The sequence below is a fragment of the Macaca thibetana genome, chromosome 16 (assembly GCF_024542745.1).
Source record: "Macaca thibetana thibetana isolate TM-01 chromosome 16, ASM2454274v1, whole genome shotgun sequence".
NCBI lineage: Eukaryota > Metazoa > Chordata > Mammalia > Primates > Cercopithecidae > Macaca > Macaca thibetana.
The window spans coordinates 7,864,821-7,881,532 of NC_065593.1; the positions used below are offsets into that span (position 1 = coordinate 7,864,821).

Genomic DNA, 16,712 nt, shown 5'->3' on the forward strand with positions numbered 1-16,712 from the left:
GAAGCAGCTGGATTAGGGGATTTCTAAGGTTTTTTCCAGTTCTAATTTTTAGTGGTACTGCTTGGAAGAATGCGGTCCTTGCACTTTCCTATCTCTGGTAGATTCTAGATTCTTCTCTTTTTTCTCCTATCTTCTTAGTCTCTTCTCTGTCTCCTTGTAACCTATCAATCTCTCTCTGTCTCTCTCTCTCTCTCTCTCTTTCTCTCTCTCTCTCTTGCACCCGAATACACACACACTTCTAAGGGCTTGTAATTATTGTTCAGGCTTCAGCTCCTAACTAACTTAATTACATTTTATTTCTGTTATGTATTTGTCATCATTTTTACGCATACATTAAGAATAATTCTTTAAGACATTTCTATTCTGACTGATTTTAGATGGCCCCATATTTTACTGAAATACACTAACTTTTTCATTCTTGTGCTTTTAATTTTTCTCTATCTATTGCTCAGTTGACATGAACTTTCAAGTTTGTTTGTTTCCCAGGGTTACATGGGTGTTAAGTTTTTTAAACCATTGCATATCTGAAAATGTCATTTTGATATGTCATCAAATGAAATAAAACTTAGCTGAGCATAAAGGTCTTTTTCTTTTAAGCTCTTCTCCACTTTTGGCACTTATTACTGAAGGCTAAGGCCCAACTCCCCCGTCTCCTCCTTCATTTGTCAGTAGCCTAGGTGTTGTGTTATTTGTTTCTCTTTCTGTTTAAATGCAAGGAAGTACTTTCTTTTTTCTCAAACTCTAAAAACTTGCTAGTATTTTCAAAGTATGTGCCTCTGCCAGGGCCAGGACCAGGGTCAGGCAAGAATGGCACCTAGGCTAAAAAAAAAAAAAAAAAAAAAAAAAAATTAAAGAGATGCTTACTCTCAGAGTAGGAAATGTTACTTTTTGCTTGGTACACAAGGAATGTCAGAAGTCCAGCGATGGCCCCACGGTGGGGAAGAACGACGTATTCCTACCTTTCCCAGGTGGTTTCTTAGGCTCTGATTGTCTTACAGATTCTGACATAATTCGGTTGTTTGTGAATTTTAGTTTTCAGTGTTGTAAGGTTATTTCTCTGGATATTATCTGATACTTTGATAGGACATTGATAGAAACACACCAGCTCCTAGGAGACAGAAACCACTTTAAAACAGAATTTGGGACAATGCATACCGTGTTAGAAATGATATTTCACATCTTACGAATTACATGAGTTCCCCCAACGAAGTTAACATAGAAAGGGGGATCAGGGGTTGAAGCAATGAGCCTTGGAAGTTACTGGTTTATTTTTACTGTTTCTAAGAGTCAATGAAAGAGAAAATGTGTGGAATTGCTTGGGAAACTCTAAGATCCAACAGAAACATAAAGCGTTCTTACTTGAATTTAGGAGCCCAAAACACTCTTGCCCCTTGTCTTCCAGGAAGATTGTTTGATCTCACCTGACTACAGATGGATTCGTTATCTTTTCATGAGGCTCCCCCAAATTAACGATCAAGAGTCCTTGACTTTTCTCTCCTCCCCTAGAGTCCAGGGAACGCTGTGCTGTTTTCTTGAAGTAAGCTTTGGTACATATTGTGTCATAAAGACTAGTGAGAATAAGTATCCAGTTTTTTTTCCTCTCTCTCTTTCTTCTTTACCTGGTCGTTAAAAGTTTTAAAAGGAGCCTGCTATCAGTGACACCGGTCAGTGTCCCAACCTCTCACCCTGATGTTCAGCTTATCTTGATGATGATTTGGTTCTTAGAATTGCATATCCAGATTCAGTTAGTGTGGGAGCTGGTTCAAAGACATAAGTCTTCCTACCCACAGAAGCCAATTCAAACAACAAGTAAAGGGAGTTTTCTTTCCATCCTTATAAGTCACGTTTTCGGAGGGGTCCCACGTAACAACAGCAGGAAAAGAAATATTAATGTGAGTGGGACTCGGCCCAAGGGATGGCGAGCTGACAGCATGGAGAGTTTCCAGCAGTTTCCCCTGCTCCCAGACATACACCATCGAGGACCCACAGGAACTACCTTCTCGCCGTGGCCATGAAAAGAGCATGTTTTTCTAGCATGTTCTGCTGCCGGAGGCTTCCAAAAACAGACACACAGTTCTGTTTGGTTGTACAGACTTAAAAAAAGTACATGTTCATGGGCCAGATTTATTTATTCCTCAAGGCACATTACCTTTGCATTACAACTCAGGGACTTCCCTTTGCAGGATGTCCCTTGCAGAAGATAGCCTTCGGAAAACATATGATGTATATTACCTGTTCGCAAGATTTCAGGAAGGGTGATTTGCATTCAGAGATGGATATGTAAAGAATGCATTTAACACTCATATGTTTTGGCAGAATGTCAAAGATGGCCAGGAACGTCAACCAAAAGTCACTCTGATGTTCCCTGACTGTTTCCGAAGGTTGAAAGAATATGCACTTTAGAGCTGGATGGACCTGGGTTTTCATTCTTGCCCTATTAGCAACCATGTGTGCTTGGATAAGTCACATTGTCTTTGTGAGCCTATTTCCCCATCTGTAAAATGAGGGGAATAATTCTAGCTTTTCATTTTAGTTGTGAGACTGAAGAAATAATACATCAGACCTTGTTCTACAGTAAATGCTCGGTAAGTGCTCATTTTCTTCTGTCTTCATTATCTCTTCCTAAGGACCCTGAACTTAAATTTCTGGCTGCCCTGGATCTATTATTTTTAATGTAGTCCTATCCATGAATTTCATCTTCTGACGTTGACATTTTTCTTTCTTTTTTTTTTTTTTTTTTTTTTTTGAGATAGAGTCTCGCTCTGTCACCCTGGCTGGAGTGCAGTGGCACAATCTTGGCTCACCGCAACCTCCGCCTCCCGGGTTCAAGCATTTCTCCCTCTTCAGCCGCCTGAGAAGCTGGGATTACAGGCCTCCACCCCCAGGCCTGGCTATTTTTTTTTTTTTTTTTTGTATTTTAGTAGAGACGGGGTTACACCGTGTTGCCCAGGCTGGCCTCGAACTCCTGAGCTCGGGCGATCCGCCCGCCTTGGCCTCCCAAAGTGCTGGGATTACAGACATGAGCCACCGCACCCGGCCTCCTGACTTTGACATCTCATTTCAACGTGTCAGGCACAGAAGAAGCACAGGATAGACGTGGGTCTCCTTCATCACTTGCCTTGTGGAATATAGTGAGACCTCTCTGCTCATAGATTTCCTGGTCTTTCTGCTGCTCCCAAGCCCTAGGGATATATCAAGTTCACTTTCATTTTAACAAACCTCAGCACTTTCTCTTGGCATCAGTTATTTGAACTGCATTCTTTCAGATCTCATTGATTTTGAAATCAATTCTGTTGATGCAGAATTGCCCTGTGTCATTATTTATACAAATCTCTTGATGTGATTGGTGGAGCCATACTTCAGAACACAGCAGCACAATGCTGCACAGAGCTTTAAATACAAGTTAAAAAGGAATTAAAGTCTCACTCCCTACATGAAATCTTAGAGATGGGAAGTCCTACCGACATTGAGGACAATACGCTTTTTTTGTTTGTGAAGAAATCGAGGCCAGGAGAACGAAAGTGATTTGCCCAAGATCACACTGCTTATTAATAGCAAAATCAAGGCTGAAATCCTTATTACTATTCCTGCTTTTGAGTTTCCTATAAAACTATGTTGTCTTCATGGAGATACATGATCCATCTGTGTCATAGTTTAAAATAAAACTAATACTATTTTGTCTCCACTAGAATCCTCATGTAGAAATCCTAACTTTAAAAAAAAAAAGTAACTCTGACTCTACTGAAACAGAAATCCAATTTATTTATTTATTTGTTTATTTATTTATTTATTTATTTATTTTTTGAGGTGAAGTCTCACTCTGTTGCCCAGGCTGGAGTGCAGTGGCGAGATCTCGGCTCGCTGCAACCTCCACCTCCCGGGTTCAAGCAATTCTCCTGTTTCAGCCTCCTGAGTGCTGGGATTACAGGCACATGCCACCACACCTGGCTAATTTTTGTATTTTTAGTAGAGACGGGGTTTCACCATGGTAGTCAGGCTGGTCTCGAACTCCTGACCTGGTGATCTGTCCACCGCTGTCTCCCAAAGTGCTGGAATTATAGGCGTAAACCACCACACCCGGCCCAAATTTTCTTTTTTGATGGGGAGAGGGGACCACTTCCTTCTTCAAAATAATTGTTCACTTTAATAAAATTTGTATTATTTTCCACCTTTCTTTTTTGAAAATGTCTACATTGTTTCAGTCATAAATCAGCTATCTAGCCTCACCGATTATTCTCTAAATATTTCTTTTGTCCTCACCCACCCTGTCTTTCCCACTGTCAGCACCCTAATCCAGGTCTTTAACTCCTCGAGCTTGGATTCTGTTGGAAGAGCCCCCTAAAGTATTTAACCACCTGCAGTCCTTTCCTGCTCCAAACCTGCACACTGCTTCAGATTTAATATATCACTGACATTAATCAAACCATCATCTTTTTTGGTCTAATTTCGTACAGCTCCCCAATTCAAGCAGACAAATTTCTTCATCTCATCTGTATTCAATTCAGGATTTAGTTCTTTCAGGATCTTCACAGCTACCTTCTGGATAACTCTCTCAGGTTCCCATGTTTTCCATCTGTTGAATTTGCTCCATTGGCACCATTGTCTGTATATGATTTTTGTAATCCCCTTTGGCTGCTGACTTTCTCTTACCCGCTGCAATAGAAATCCTCTTGCACTAGGCATTGGGAGGACCACCCATCACCTTCCATACAGTGAGTATGAAGACGTCAGCATACTGCTCAGCCTCTCTGGACCTCAGCTTCCTCGTCAGAAAAATTAGGGAATGTAATTACTTACCTTATCTCTTTTTTGGCTGCGTAAGGATTAGCTGAGAAAGTCATCGCCCAAATGTTTTGCAAGTGTAACTTATTCTTCAGTTCTCTCTTTTCTGAGTTCACACTCTTGAAACACATCCTCCAGGTTACACTGCACACCACTGTGCTCATAGGGGTCCATGTGAGGGGCAGATGCCGTCCTTATCATTTACCTGGGGTGAGGGAGAAGTGGTCTTGGAGAGGACGCCTGACTCCTAGGTATATGATCTCCATTCCTTCTCCTTTGTGATCTAAATTTACACAAATTGGAGACATAGTGGGCTTCGCAAATACCCTTTAAAAAAAAATCATGCTTTTCTTGGAGCATTATGGGATATCGGTCCATTTATTTTTTATAAGCGTAGTAAAATCTTAATTCAAGTACAACATAAATATAAAAAAGGACACAAATCATGGGATAGAGCTCCATAAATTTTCACAAAATGGATATGCTTCTGTGACCAGCACCAGGTCGTGAATTGGTACTTTTCTTTTGGCCTGGAAGTCCCTCTCATGCCCTCTTCGAGACACTGATCCCTGCTAAGGGTAACCTCCATTTTGACATTGAGGGGGATAGATGAGTTTGGCCTGTTTAAGAACATTTTTTATAAAGGAAATCATACAGTGTTTCCTTTTTTGTGACTGGCTTTGTTTGTTAACACTGTGATGTTCACCCACAGATCTTGTGGTTTGTTTGAGATGGAGTCTCGCTCTGTCACCCAGGCTGGAGTGCAGTGGTGTAATCTCAGCTTACTGCAACCTCCGCCTCCTGGGTTCAAGTCACTCTTCTGCCTCAGTCTCCCAAGTAGCTGGGACTTGTAACAGGTGCCTGCCGCCACACCCGGCTAATTTTTGTATTTTTAGTAGAGACGGGGTTTCACCAGTTGGTCAGGCTGGTTTCAAACTCCTGACCTCATGATCCACCCACCTTGGCCTCCCAAAGGGCTGGGATTACAGGTGGGAACCACCATACCTGGCCCACCCACAGGTTTTAAGTCATTCATTCTGTGTGCTGTTTAAGATCTCACTGTTTAAGATCTACGTGCGTCTATTTTGGGTGGACATTTGGAGAGCTTGAAATGGGGACTATTAGGATTGTCTGTGAACATTTGTGAACCTGTCTTTTGGTGAACATATGTATCATTTCCATTGAGTATAGCCCTGGCCATGAAATGGCTGGGTCACAGTGAATGCACATGTTTGGCAGATAGTGCCAAAGAGTTTTCTAAAGTCACTGTGCCAGTTTACTCTTTAACCACTAAAGTGCCAGTTCCACATTCTCACCCAAACTCAGAATTCTCTGTGAGCTTTTATTCTAGATGACCAGTGGGTGTGTCATAGTATGCTATTGTGTTTTACTTTACATTTTCCTGATGACCGATGAAGTTCAGTGCCTTCCTCGTGTGTTTATTGATTATTTAATTTTTTTTAATTTATTTTCCATTTCATTGTTAGTTGGCACCTAATAATTGTACATACTTACAGGACACAGAGTGATATTTCAATACATGTATACAATGTAATAATCAGATCAGGGTAGTTAGCATATCCATCACCTCAAACATTTATTACTTTTTAGTGTTGTGAACATTCAAAAATCTTCCCTTCCAGCTTGTTGAAAATATACACGAAATTGTTGTTAACCATATTCACCCTACAGTGCTTCAGAACACCAGAACTTATTCCTCCTATCTAGCTGTAATTTTGTGGATATGGTATTCTGTTAACAAAACTTTGCTTCCTTCAAAAGTGCTTATTCCAGCTTTTTGCCTGTTTTTCTTCTATGCTGTGTAGTTATTTTTACTTATTGATTTATAGGAGTTTTTTGTTTGTTTGTTTTTTGCGGTGGATCTTGCTGTCTTGCCAGGCTGGAGTGCAGTGGCCTGATCTCAACTCACTGCAACCTCTACCCCCCAGGTTCAAGCGATTCTCCTGCCTCAGCCTCTCGAGTAGCTGGGACTACAGGCACACGCCACCACGCCCAGCTAATTTTGTATTTTTTGTAGAGACGTGATTTCACCGTGTTGGCCAGGATGGTCTCACTCTCTTGACCTCATAATCAGCCTGCCTTCACCTCCCAAAGTGCTGGGATTACAGGCGTGAGCCACCGCCCCCAGCCCTATTTATTTATTTATTTATTTATTTATTTATTTATTTATTTCGCATTATAGTTGTTCCTTTAAGAAACTAACAAAACTTTACCTCCTTCAAAATCATCAAGATGTTCTAGGTTTCCTTCCAAAAGTTGATTGTTTCACCACTTATATTTGTATCAGCAGACGACCTGGAATTAATTTTTCCTAGATAGCTGGAGGCAAATGCCAAGATTTATTTTTCCATATAAATAGAAAATTGACCAAACGTCATTGATTAAAAATAAAATGGGGAAGGGTAACAGGGTAATTGTTTTTTGGAAGAAGTACTTTCAGAGACGGCCAGTAGCACTTCCAGAGGGAGGGTGAAGGAGCAAAAGACAACATGACGGCAATGAGAATTCAGGGCAAATGGCCCAAATGGATAAGAAGAGTGAGGCACATGAGGGTAGTTCTTTTTATTTTTTCTTGCACATATTGGATGCACCATGCATATGTGTTGTTGAGTGTCATGGAGGGCTCTCTCAGGTGGTTCCCAGATCATAGAGGTGGCAGTGATGCAGCCAGTGCTAGAGTTCTACGCTTGCCTCTTGGACCATCGTTAAGGCACAACCATGGAGGCAGGTCTGTCCCCTCAGTAGTATGGCAGTGGGAAAGTCCTCTGGGTCATTTTAGTACTCCCACCATTAACTGCTGACCTGGTTGAAGGCTGGGATAGAAAACAGAAGACAACTTAACGTGTCTATCATGGTTCCTGCTTGACCATAACACTTCCTGCACCACAGACGCACAGCAGCTCTAACAACCCTAGGCCCCGAGAGCCTTACCCAGGGTGACAGATCAGATCCAGAATGGAATTCCCCAGCACAGTGGAGTGGCATGATGTGTGAGCCAGATTTAACATTGCCCAGCAGTTGCCTTCCTGGCACAACTGCACCCATGCCATGGAAGGATATGAAATCCCCTTAAAAACTGAACTCATCTCTCTCACACCATAATAAGATAATAAGCCAGGCTCTGCCCTTCCAAATAATGTAGCCAGCTCACGGCCTTCAAACCAGGCATCCTCATTGTCTGAATGACAAATGGGCAGGTGTGTCAGGAACATGGCAAAGAGCTCTAACTCTCTGAACCCTCTGTTAGCTGGACTAAGTGGAGTTCTCCCGGAAGTTGGGAATTCAGAACACTGGGTGTCACATTCTTAAAAAGATTGCTTCCCTCTATTCCCTACAGTAATAATGGTCATGTTGACACTTCATTACAGTCCAGGAATTTTGAAACTTTGACTTGATTTTTCTGGTAAGGTGAATAAACTGAGCATAGAGATGCTAAATTACTATCTCATGATCATGCAGCAGGCAGTGGGCATGGACCACAAACCTCATTTTTTGATTCGAGATCAGCTGCACAAAAATCTCATAAATGGTATTTCCCTTTTAGCAAAACCACAATCTCCTTCAGCAGTACCTTGTTCTAATGTTTAATTAACCATAAAACAAAAAGACTCTTTTGTCTAACTAATTTCTATCAATGCCACTGAAATGTTTGTTCTCCCTTAAGTTCTTTTCTAAAAAATTATAGTAAAATACACATAACATAAAATTTACCATTTTAACCATCCTTAGGTTCAGTAGTGTTAAGTACATACATGTTGCTATGTGATCAACCTCGAGAACTCTTTTAATCTTATAACACCGAAACTTCATACCTACTGAACAATAATTCTCTGTTCCTCTTCCCTACAGCCTCTGGAAACCACCATTCTACTTGCTGTCTCAATGAATTTGAGTACCCCAGATATATCATATAAGTGAACTCATGCAGCATTTGTTTTTTTGTGACTGGATTATTTCACTTGGCATAATGTCCCCAAGGTTCATCCAGGTTGGAGTGTGTGTCAGAATTTCTGAATAATATTCCATTGTATGCATAAACCACATTTTGTTTATTAACTCATCTGTCAATAGACACTCGGGTTGCTTCCGCCCTTTGGCTATTGTGAATTCTCTTTGAGTTCTATGGGAAGAAGAGCAACTGTGTATAATCTACCTTGCAATAATTCTTAATTTGCTTGTGAAATTTCTGCTTATCTTTGCCTCCCTCAGGACAAAACAAATACACTTCTATATTTTTTTTCCTTACAGTGTTGGTCTCAACCCATTTCCTCATCCTTATACCTACTGTAAATGTTTCCAAATTCTACTCACTATTTAGAGGGGAGGTTGGAATGGTCTACACTACGTAGCTTGGAAAGTAAGTTCTCCTAGGACCTATGCCTCCCATCATCCAGCTGAATTTCTCCCATCCTTCCTCACCTGTTCTGTCTTCAGGCAAACCTCATGTGATTTCTCAGTGCACACACCTTCGTGCTCCCATAGCCTGCCTGGTATTTCTATAGACCTTTTGTAATACTGTAATAGATCTTTCACTACCCATCCCAGGCCCCAGCTTTTACACAAAGCACAGTCATAGTATTAGGTTGGTGCAAAAGTAATTGTAGGTGTTGCCATTAAAAGTATTAGGTTGGTGCAAACGTAATTGTGGTTTTGCCAATAATTGCAAAAGCCACAATTATTTTTGCACCAACCTAATATGTACCTTACTGTGGTAAAGAAGAACGATTTCCAAGTTCTAGACACTTTGAAATGCAGTATTCCAACATACATAAGCCTTTTGTTTTATATGCTAGTATGGTGCTTTGTTGAACATTAAAATGCAGTAAAATTTGCAATAAGAAAATGTATGAAAAAAAGTATCCCCTTCATTGACTTTTTTCAAAAAAAAAGTTTATCCCTTTTATTGAATTTTTTGAAAAAAAAGATTTAAAGATTGCAATTTAAAGAATTCTGTTGTGAGTCCTGTCACAAAGCAACCATTTTCTACAATGTAAGCTTGATTAGGATTTATTTAGACTATCGTTTCTTTATTTTTGCAGAAAGAAGCTTGCAGGTAGCTTATAGTTAAGCCCAACTCTCCACACCCACCCCATGCTAAATCAGTCAGTTTTCCTCACCCTGCCAGTGACAGTAATGAATGTGTTTTTCTTTTGCAATCCGATTTTAGCTGTTTCCTCTTCAAACTCCTCGTATGTTGGATAGCTCTTTTCCCTACTCTATTGAGATTATTTAAACTATGGTTCCTTTTTTTAGTGGTTTTAGCAGTGTTTCCTCTGGCCCAGTGCAATCTATAGCCTCAATCTCTGCAAAGTCTCCTGCAGCTCTTGCCCACCCCAACCACACCCATACACCCAACCCCTTCCCCAGTAGGCCAACCAGGAGCTCCCAAGTGAAGTATTATGCTCTCTCTATTTTACTGGTCAAAATTTGAAATAAAGTAGTTAAACGTCAGAGATATATAGAAAAAAAAAGAGACAGCAAGGCTGGCTCTTTCAAAAAAAATCTGTAAATACTCTTTCTTATCACTTCTATGTAGTTGATGGTTGCTTTTCAAGCCCAAAACTTTTTCACACATTTGATTAAATTTCCTTCACTGAGAAATTCCAACCATCTCTGGATAAATCTCCTGGCTCACCTTAGACAAGAGTAACGTAAGCTTTTATATTAGGTTGGCCTAGCCAACTTTTCAGTTCCATAAAAGGAGTCACAGAGCAATGAGTTATATGCATTCACACCACGGAATCTGCATAGATGGTTATGCCAATGTGTGTCTCCTTTGTGTCAACACCAAACTATCTGGTCTTCGCTTACTCTTACCCAGACCTTAAGGTCTGTCTAGGAGGTGGGTAATGAGGTACCTTAAGAGTTATTTTGAAAAAGGAAGTTCACATTTATTTCAAAAATTAAAAGCTCAGAAACAGAAAGCAAATGCCTATAAAAAGTAAAGCTAACCCAACTGAAATGACAAAAATAACCGCCCCACCCCGCCAAAAAAAATGGGAGGAAACCTGAGTATGGGCTAAGGGAAAACTTCCCCTTCAACTCCTGAAGGTTTGCTGAAAATCACTGATGAGAGACAGATTCATAGGAGAAAAGGCATATACGTTTATTACTGTATATGCAAGAGCCTTCAGAGGGAAGACTTAAAGATACAGAGGAAATTGTCCATTTTTATGCTTGGGCTTAGCTAAATATGAACAGTTGTATAGAAATCTGATTGGACAAAAAGGGTATGATCTAACCCAAATAGACCCAGTGGGGGAAGCCCGCAGGCCTCTCTGTCTAGATTCTTCTTGGCCTCTCTGAGCACGCCTTCCTTCCTGTTAGGTGTGGGGCAGGACCCTCTCAGGAATGAAGGTCTTATGACCTACAGTCAAACAGGATAGGTCAGATAATTTCTTTATGGCCAATTTTTATACAGAAGAGTGGAAGGAAAGTTAGGGTAATGTTTTTAGGATTATGGCTGGCTTTGGGGAAAAGGAGTTCCGGTTTCTATGACCTGCCTTGGGGGAGAGGGATTTTAGTTTCCATGGTGAGTCTTGGGTAAGAGTAGGACTGAAAGACAGAAGGGCAGGAGAAGTTCAGAGAAAAACTTCTGCTTCTGAGGCTGCTTTTGAGGCCTTCATTTTGGAGTATAGTTTTCTGAGTCCCAGTACCTGCATCATTAAAACTAAGGGAGTATCAGGGCCATCAGATTGCCTGAGAGATTGAGGAATTTGTGCCAGAAATAATGCAGAGGGGAGCAGGAATACTTATTAATCCATTGATAGGATGTTTGTGAATGACTTTAAAATAATCCAGCTGGCCTGTTGGGGAAGCAGAAATGAAGGGATTTAGAAATAAAATTGGCCATCCTGAAGTTCTGAAACTGGATGTGAGGTGTATGAGATTGATTTGACAATTTTCTCTGCTTTTGTGTATGTTTGACGTGTCTCACAAAATGTAGTTAGCCCAGATGGTGTAGCTGGGACAAAAATCACAGGGAATTAATAACTGCAAGCTCCCATGACACAAAGTGTATCCTTTCCCTGCAGATGCAAAATAAAAACGAACCACAAATTCCATGAACAAAAGTAACAAGTCTATCATCGGAATTAAAGATATAATACAAGCCTAGATAATGCCTACATTAAAAGAGAAATCAAAACTACAAAATGAAATAACTAAAGATCTCTGACTGTCCATCTGTCTGTATCTATCTCAACAAATAGTGCATTTAATTGCAGTATACTTAAGTTGGAAGAACCAATAGATGTAATCTCTCCTGTTCATATGTTTTGACTGGCGAGGTCAGTAGAAAGCCTTCTTGAATAGAGAAGCACTATCTGCTTTATCAAGACTCCAACTGGGTTTTTGTTTTTAATGTGACAAAGTGATATCTCATTTGTCAGGAGGAATAAACAGACAAGAATCATCAAGGGCAAGTTGAACAATAGAAAGTCGGAATGTACTCTGGTGTACATGAAAATATACTATCACACGATAATCACTTATAATTGGGCCAATGTAGAAAGGAATCAACATATTTAGAATATGATAATGATGGCATTTCAAATCATTAGGCAAAAGATGGATTCTTTAATAAGTCTTGTTTGTGGCTGCAAAACTCAGGAATTACAAACATAAGTATTTTGTGTAATATGCTACGTGATGTTGAATATAATTGCTTTGTTTATAAGAAAACTACAGGAAGGACTCAGGATATTTTAATACTATCTCATAACAGTATAATTGTGTTGATGACAATATTCTAATTCACCTGAAGATTTTGACCAAGGTTATTTTCTTACAGCACTGTGGATAAACAATAATAAAACACAGAAACTTAACATGGCATTTATTCGGTGCCAGGCACTTTTCTAAGCTGTTGAGGTATATTAACTCGTTTAATCATCACAAAACTGTACGCGATGGGTAATACTATTATTCTCTGCTCAATACACGAGGAATCTGAGGTGCGGAACTCGTTGTGCCATCATCAGACATCTAGCAAGTGGGCGGGGGATGGGGAGCTGGAATTGCTGCCTGGCTCCAGTGTGTACTTGACCGTCTCTCCTGGGACTGAGCTCTCTATGCACATCTCTGACGTGTCTTTTTGCTTTTCTCAGGGACCTGATGCCCAGAACCCTGGACGGGCAGATCACCATGGAGAAGACGCCCAGTTACTTCGTCACGCGGGAGGCGCCCGCGCGCATCTCGGCCATGTCCAAGGACACCAAGCTCATCGTGGTGGTGCGGGACCCGGTGACCAGGGCCATCTCGGACTACACACAGACGCTGTCCAAGCGGCCCGACATCCCCACCTTCGAGAGCTTGACGTTCAAAAACAGGACGACGGGCCTCATCGACACGTCGTGGAGCGCCATCCAGATCGGCATCTACGCCAAGCACCTGGAGCATTGGCTGCGCCACTTCCCCATCCGCCAGATGCTCTTCGTGAGCGGCGAGCGGCTCATCAGCGACCCGGCCGGCGAGCTGGGCCGCGTGCAGGACTTCCTGGGCCTCAAGCGGATCATCACGGACAAGCACTTCTACTTCAACAAGACCAAGGGCTTCCCCTGCCTGAAGAAGGCGGAGGGCAGCAGCCGGCCCCACTGCCTGGGCAAGACCAAGGGCAGGACCCACCCTGAGATCGACCGCGAGGTGGTGCGCAGGCTGCGCGAGTTCTACCGGCCTTTCAACCTCAAGTTCTACCAGATGACCGGGCACGACTTTGGCTGGGATGGATAACCATATAATTTAAAAAGAAAAAAAAAAATCAAAATATAATATATTTTTTTACCACTCGGTAGAGAAGAAGCAGTTTAATATTTGTGCTGAAAATATGTTTCAGTATTTTTTTCAATGAATGTTAAGAGATTGTTCTCACTCCAGCCCCATCTTAATGGATAACCAACGCCAAACACGTGGATCAACAGGAAAGGAAAAGTTCACTCATCTAAAGGCTTTCAATGTTCAGTTTTATTTTATGTTCTATGTACCCAGTCATAAAGTATAAGCATCAGTTGTCATTAAAAGTTTTCAGAAAATCTTGAGGATAAACATCTCTCTCTTTTTAATACAAGACCCTGATAAAATTGATATCTATCCTTATATTTTTCTCCCTTTTTCCTGTGCCACTTTTTCTTAAATTATTTCCCGGTTAGTATTATCATGTTTGTACCCCATTTCACAGTTTTCATAGTGCTTTCAAATACACGTTTTTGATCATTAAAATACTTTAAAAAAAATCTTGCTCTGTCGTATAAGAGCACAGGAGGTAACGATTATTATCCCATTTTACAGAAAGGAAAACTGAGTCGCTGGGAGGCGAAATGATGTATCTAAAGGCTAAATGGTGGACCCTGGACAAAATTCCATCTTCCACTTGTTCCGTATTTTATGCCACTTTTTCCAGGGAGAATGGGAAGGAAGACATCTGCACCTTTAGAAATGGTTAGCTAGTTTTCAGATGATCTGAAAAGGGCCAGAAAGGCTGTTTTCTTGTTTTCTAAGTTCCATGGCACCCAATCTCATTACATAGTTCTGTTCAAGAAAGCTACTCAGACCTGGACACAATCTCTCTTAAGAGCGGTCTTGCCTCTTGGCTACTAAAAATAGCCTGAGATACAGAAATCTTGACTGATGGATGCTTGATTGAATTGGAGAGGAATTATTGGATTCTTGCACAGAGGACAAGGTGGCCAGCCATGCTAGGGGTAGCACAAGATGTGTTAGGAACATAACGTACCCATTTGTTGGTTTAATTGACTTTTAAAAAAAAGAAAAACAGATTTCAATTCGCGCTTACAAGTATGAGTCTCGTGTGTGTTTTTGGTTTACCTCTTTTTAAAGAGAAAAAACCTACCTTTCTTTGTAGTATCTCGCTTCTAACTTTGGAGCTAGTACTCTAAAAGAATTAATTAGCAATTCGTTTTCAACGTTTTTATTTTTCATGGATGGAAGATGATCACTTCGTCACTTTATCCCCCCCCTTCCTATTTATACCATTTATAACCTAATGTTCGGTAATATTTGGAGAAATATTCTAGGAAATTCATTTGTGGGAAAATGGTGGCTCTTCCTCTTCTCTCGTCTGTTTCTGCCCATCCTCCATTTAAATCACTCAAATAAATCAATAGTTTATTAAGAGTATTCCTTTCCTCTCTGAGTGGGTATTAACAAGATTAGCGTTAATGGGAATTAAATTGGTTTAGAGAGGAACACATATGCACGAAATATATAAAACATTTATAATTAGCCTGTCAGCAACATTTTACTAGAGGTTTAAACCCAAGAGGAAAAATGTCTTCTATTTCATGGAAGTTTTCTTTATCTGCCAAAATTTAAAGGACCAGACACTCTGAAATAATATTCTTTTTCTTCTCTAATGTTGTCAATCAAAAGAAACTAAAGTTGTTTTAAAATATGCAATACAATTGTACATTTACCATAGATGCTGCAGCAGGTGTTGTAAATATTTCTTGAGAAGCTTAACATAGGATCAAAATGAAGGAAAAAAAATCTTTGAAATGTTAGATATTGTGTCATTGCTCCAAATCTTCGATTTATCTGTTAATATCCCATTTACAGGAGTTAAGTAAACCCCAAATCCAGGTCACCTTTTTTCAGCTGATTTCCTTCATGGCTATGCCCTCAATTTCCCAGTGCCACAGACTGTTTTTATTCTACTTGAATCACTAGCTGCAACAAGATAATTCTTATCATCATTTCTCTTAGCTCATTTTGTTTGTACAACTGATTCTTTTGTAGGTGTTTGCTTGGCGTTATGCAAAAGTAGCTTGCACAAACAAACAATTGCATTCTGCAACCTTCATTTTTTTAATGTGAAAGAAATAATAAAAGAACAGAATTGAATGCAAAGGATCTCTTTTTGAATGTAGATATTCTTGTTCATATTATTTTCAAAACGAATGACTACAGAAAATGCCAGGAAAATCTTCTAGCTTCTATGAGTTCCTTAGAGTGTTAGAAGTGATAAGTACCAGCAAAATGTATAAAGATTTAGAGTCAGTATTCCCTAACAGGAATATCCATTCATTTCTGCCTCTATACTGTACTCATCCCTGCTGTGCATGAACTTGACCTCACATTTATTTTGTCCATTTAGCTACACCAAATCATAGGCTTTGACCTCGATTGGAACACCTTGGCATCCATTCTCTGAGCTGTCTGCTCCAAAGCCATGCCTCGCAATCCCCTTCCCGTTTCTTAGAAGTATAGAGTGTTGTCTTTCAAGAAGAACACCTAGAAAATACAGTTTCGTTTTGAGCAGTTTGCTTCCAAGGTCACATCTACAGTATATCCATTCTCCAGAGAACTTAGCCACTTCTAGGGAAATGAATTTCATTTCAATAAATGGAGATTAATGTGCTTCTAGAGAATGGATATTGATTATTCTAGAAATATTAATCCCACTCTAATTTTCTTATTTTCAAAGGATCTTCAAAGCTGAAACCAACTTCAGTGGTCATTTGGATCAAATTCCTGTTCAGCACCTGAATCCTTTCGTTAACTTGTTATGCGGGGGTTTAAAACATTGACGTGTCTGTAAATTCTTAACTCTTGATATTACAGTTGAAAAGGGGATACATTTCTCCTAAACAGTCTCATCGTATTCTGCCAGCTGAGACCTGCTGAGTCCCCAGCTCCCCATGAAGATATCTTAAATTCAATATGTGAATAAAGAAATGTGTCTATAAAATAATAATGCCTTATATTTATATTGCAGACTAACCTTTCAAATGCATTATTTCTCCGTATACCAATAACAGCAGCTCTCTACTCTCATTAGTTTCACTTTACAGATGTTTCACTAGGTTTCACTAGGGCTTAACACACGGGTGCTCAACAAAAGGTGAATTTGCATGCCAGGGCAATGTCTGGAGATATTTTTGGTTGTCTCAAGG

General features: G+C 40.2%; 1 protein-coding gene across 1 annotated transcript in view; it reads left to right on the forward strand.

The window, feature by feature from the left end:
- HS3ST3A1 (heparan sulfate-glucosamine 3-sulfotransferase 3A1) overlaps positions 1-15,668 on the forward strand; it is a 103,247-nt gene extending 87,579 nt beyond the window's left edge. The window contains exon 2 of the mRNA XM_050762321.1: positions 12,912-15,668. Coding sequence (XP_050618278.1) covers positions 12,912-13,533 — 622 coding nt within the window. The 3' untranslated portion in view covers positions 13,534-15,668. The remainder of the gene's footprint in view (positions 1-12,911) is intronic.
- The last annotated feature ends 1,044 nt before the right edge of the window (positions 15,669-16,712 follow it).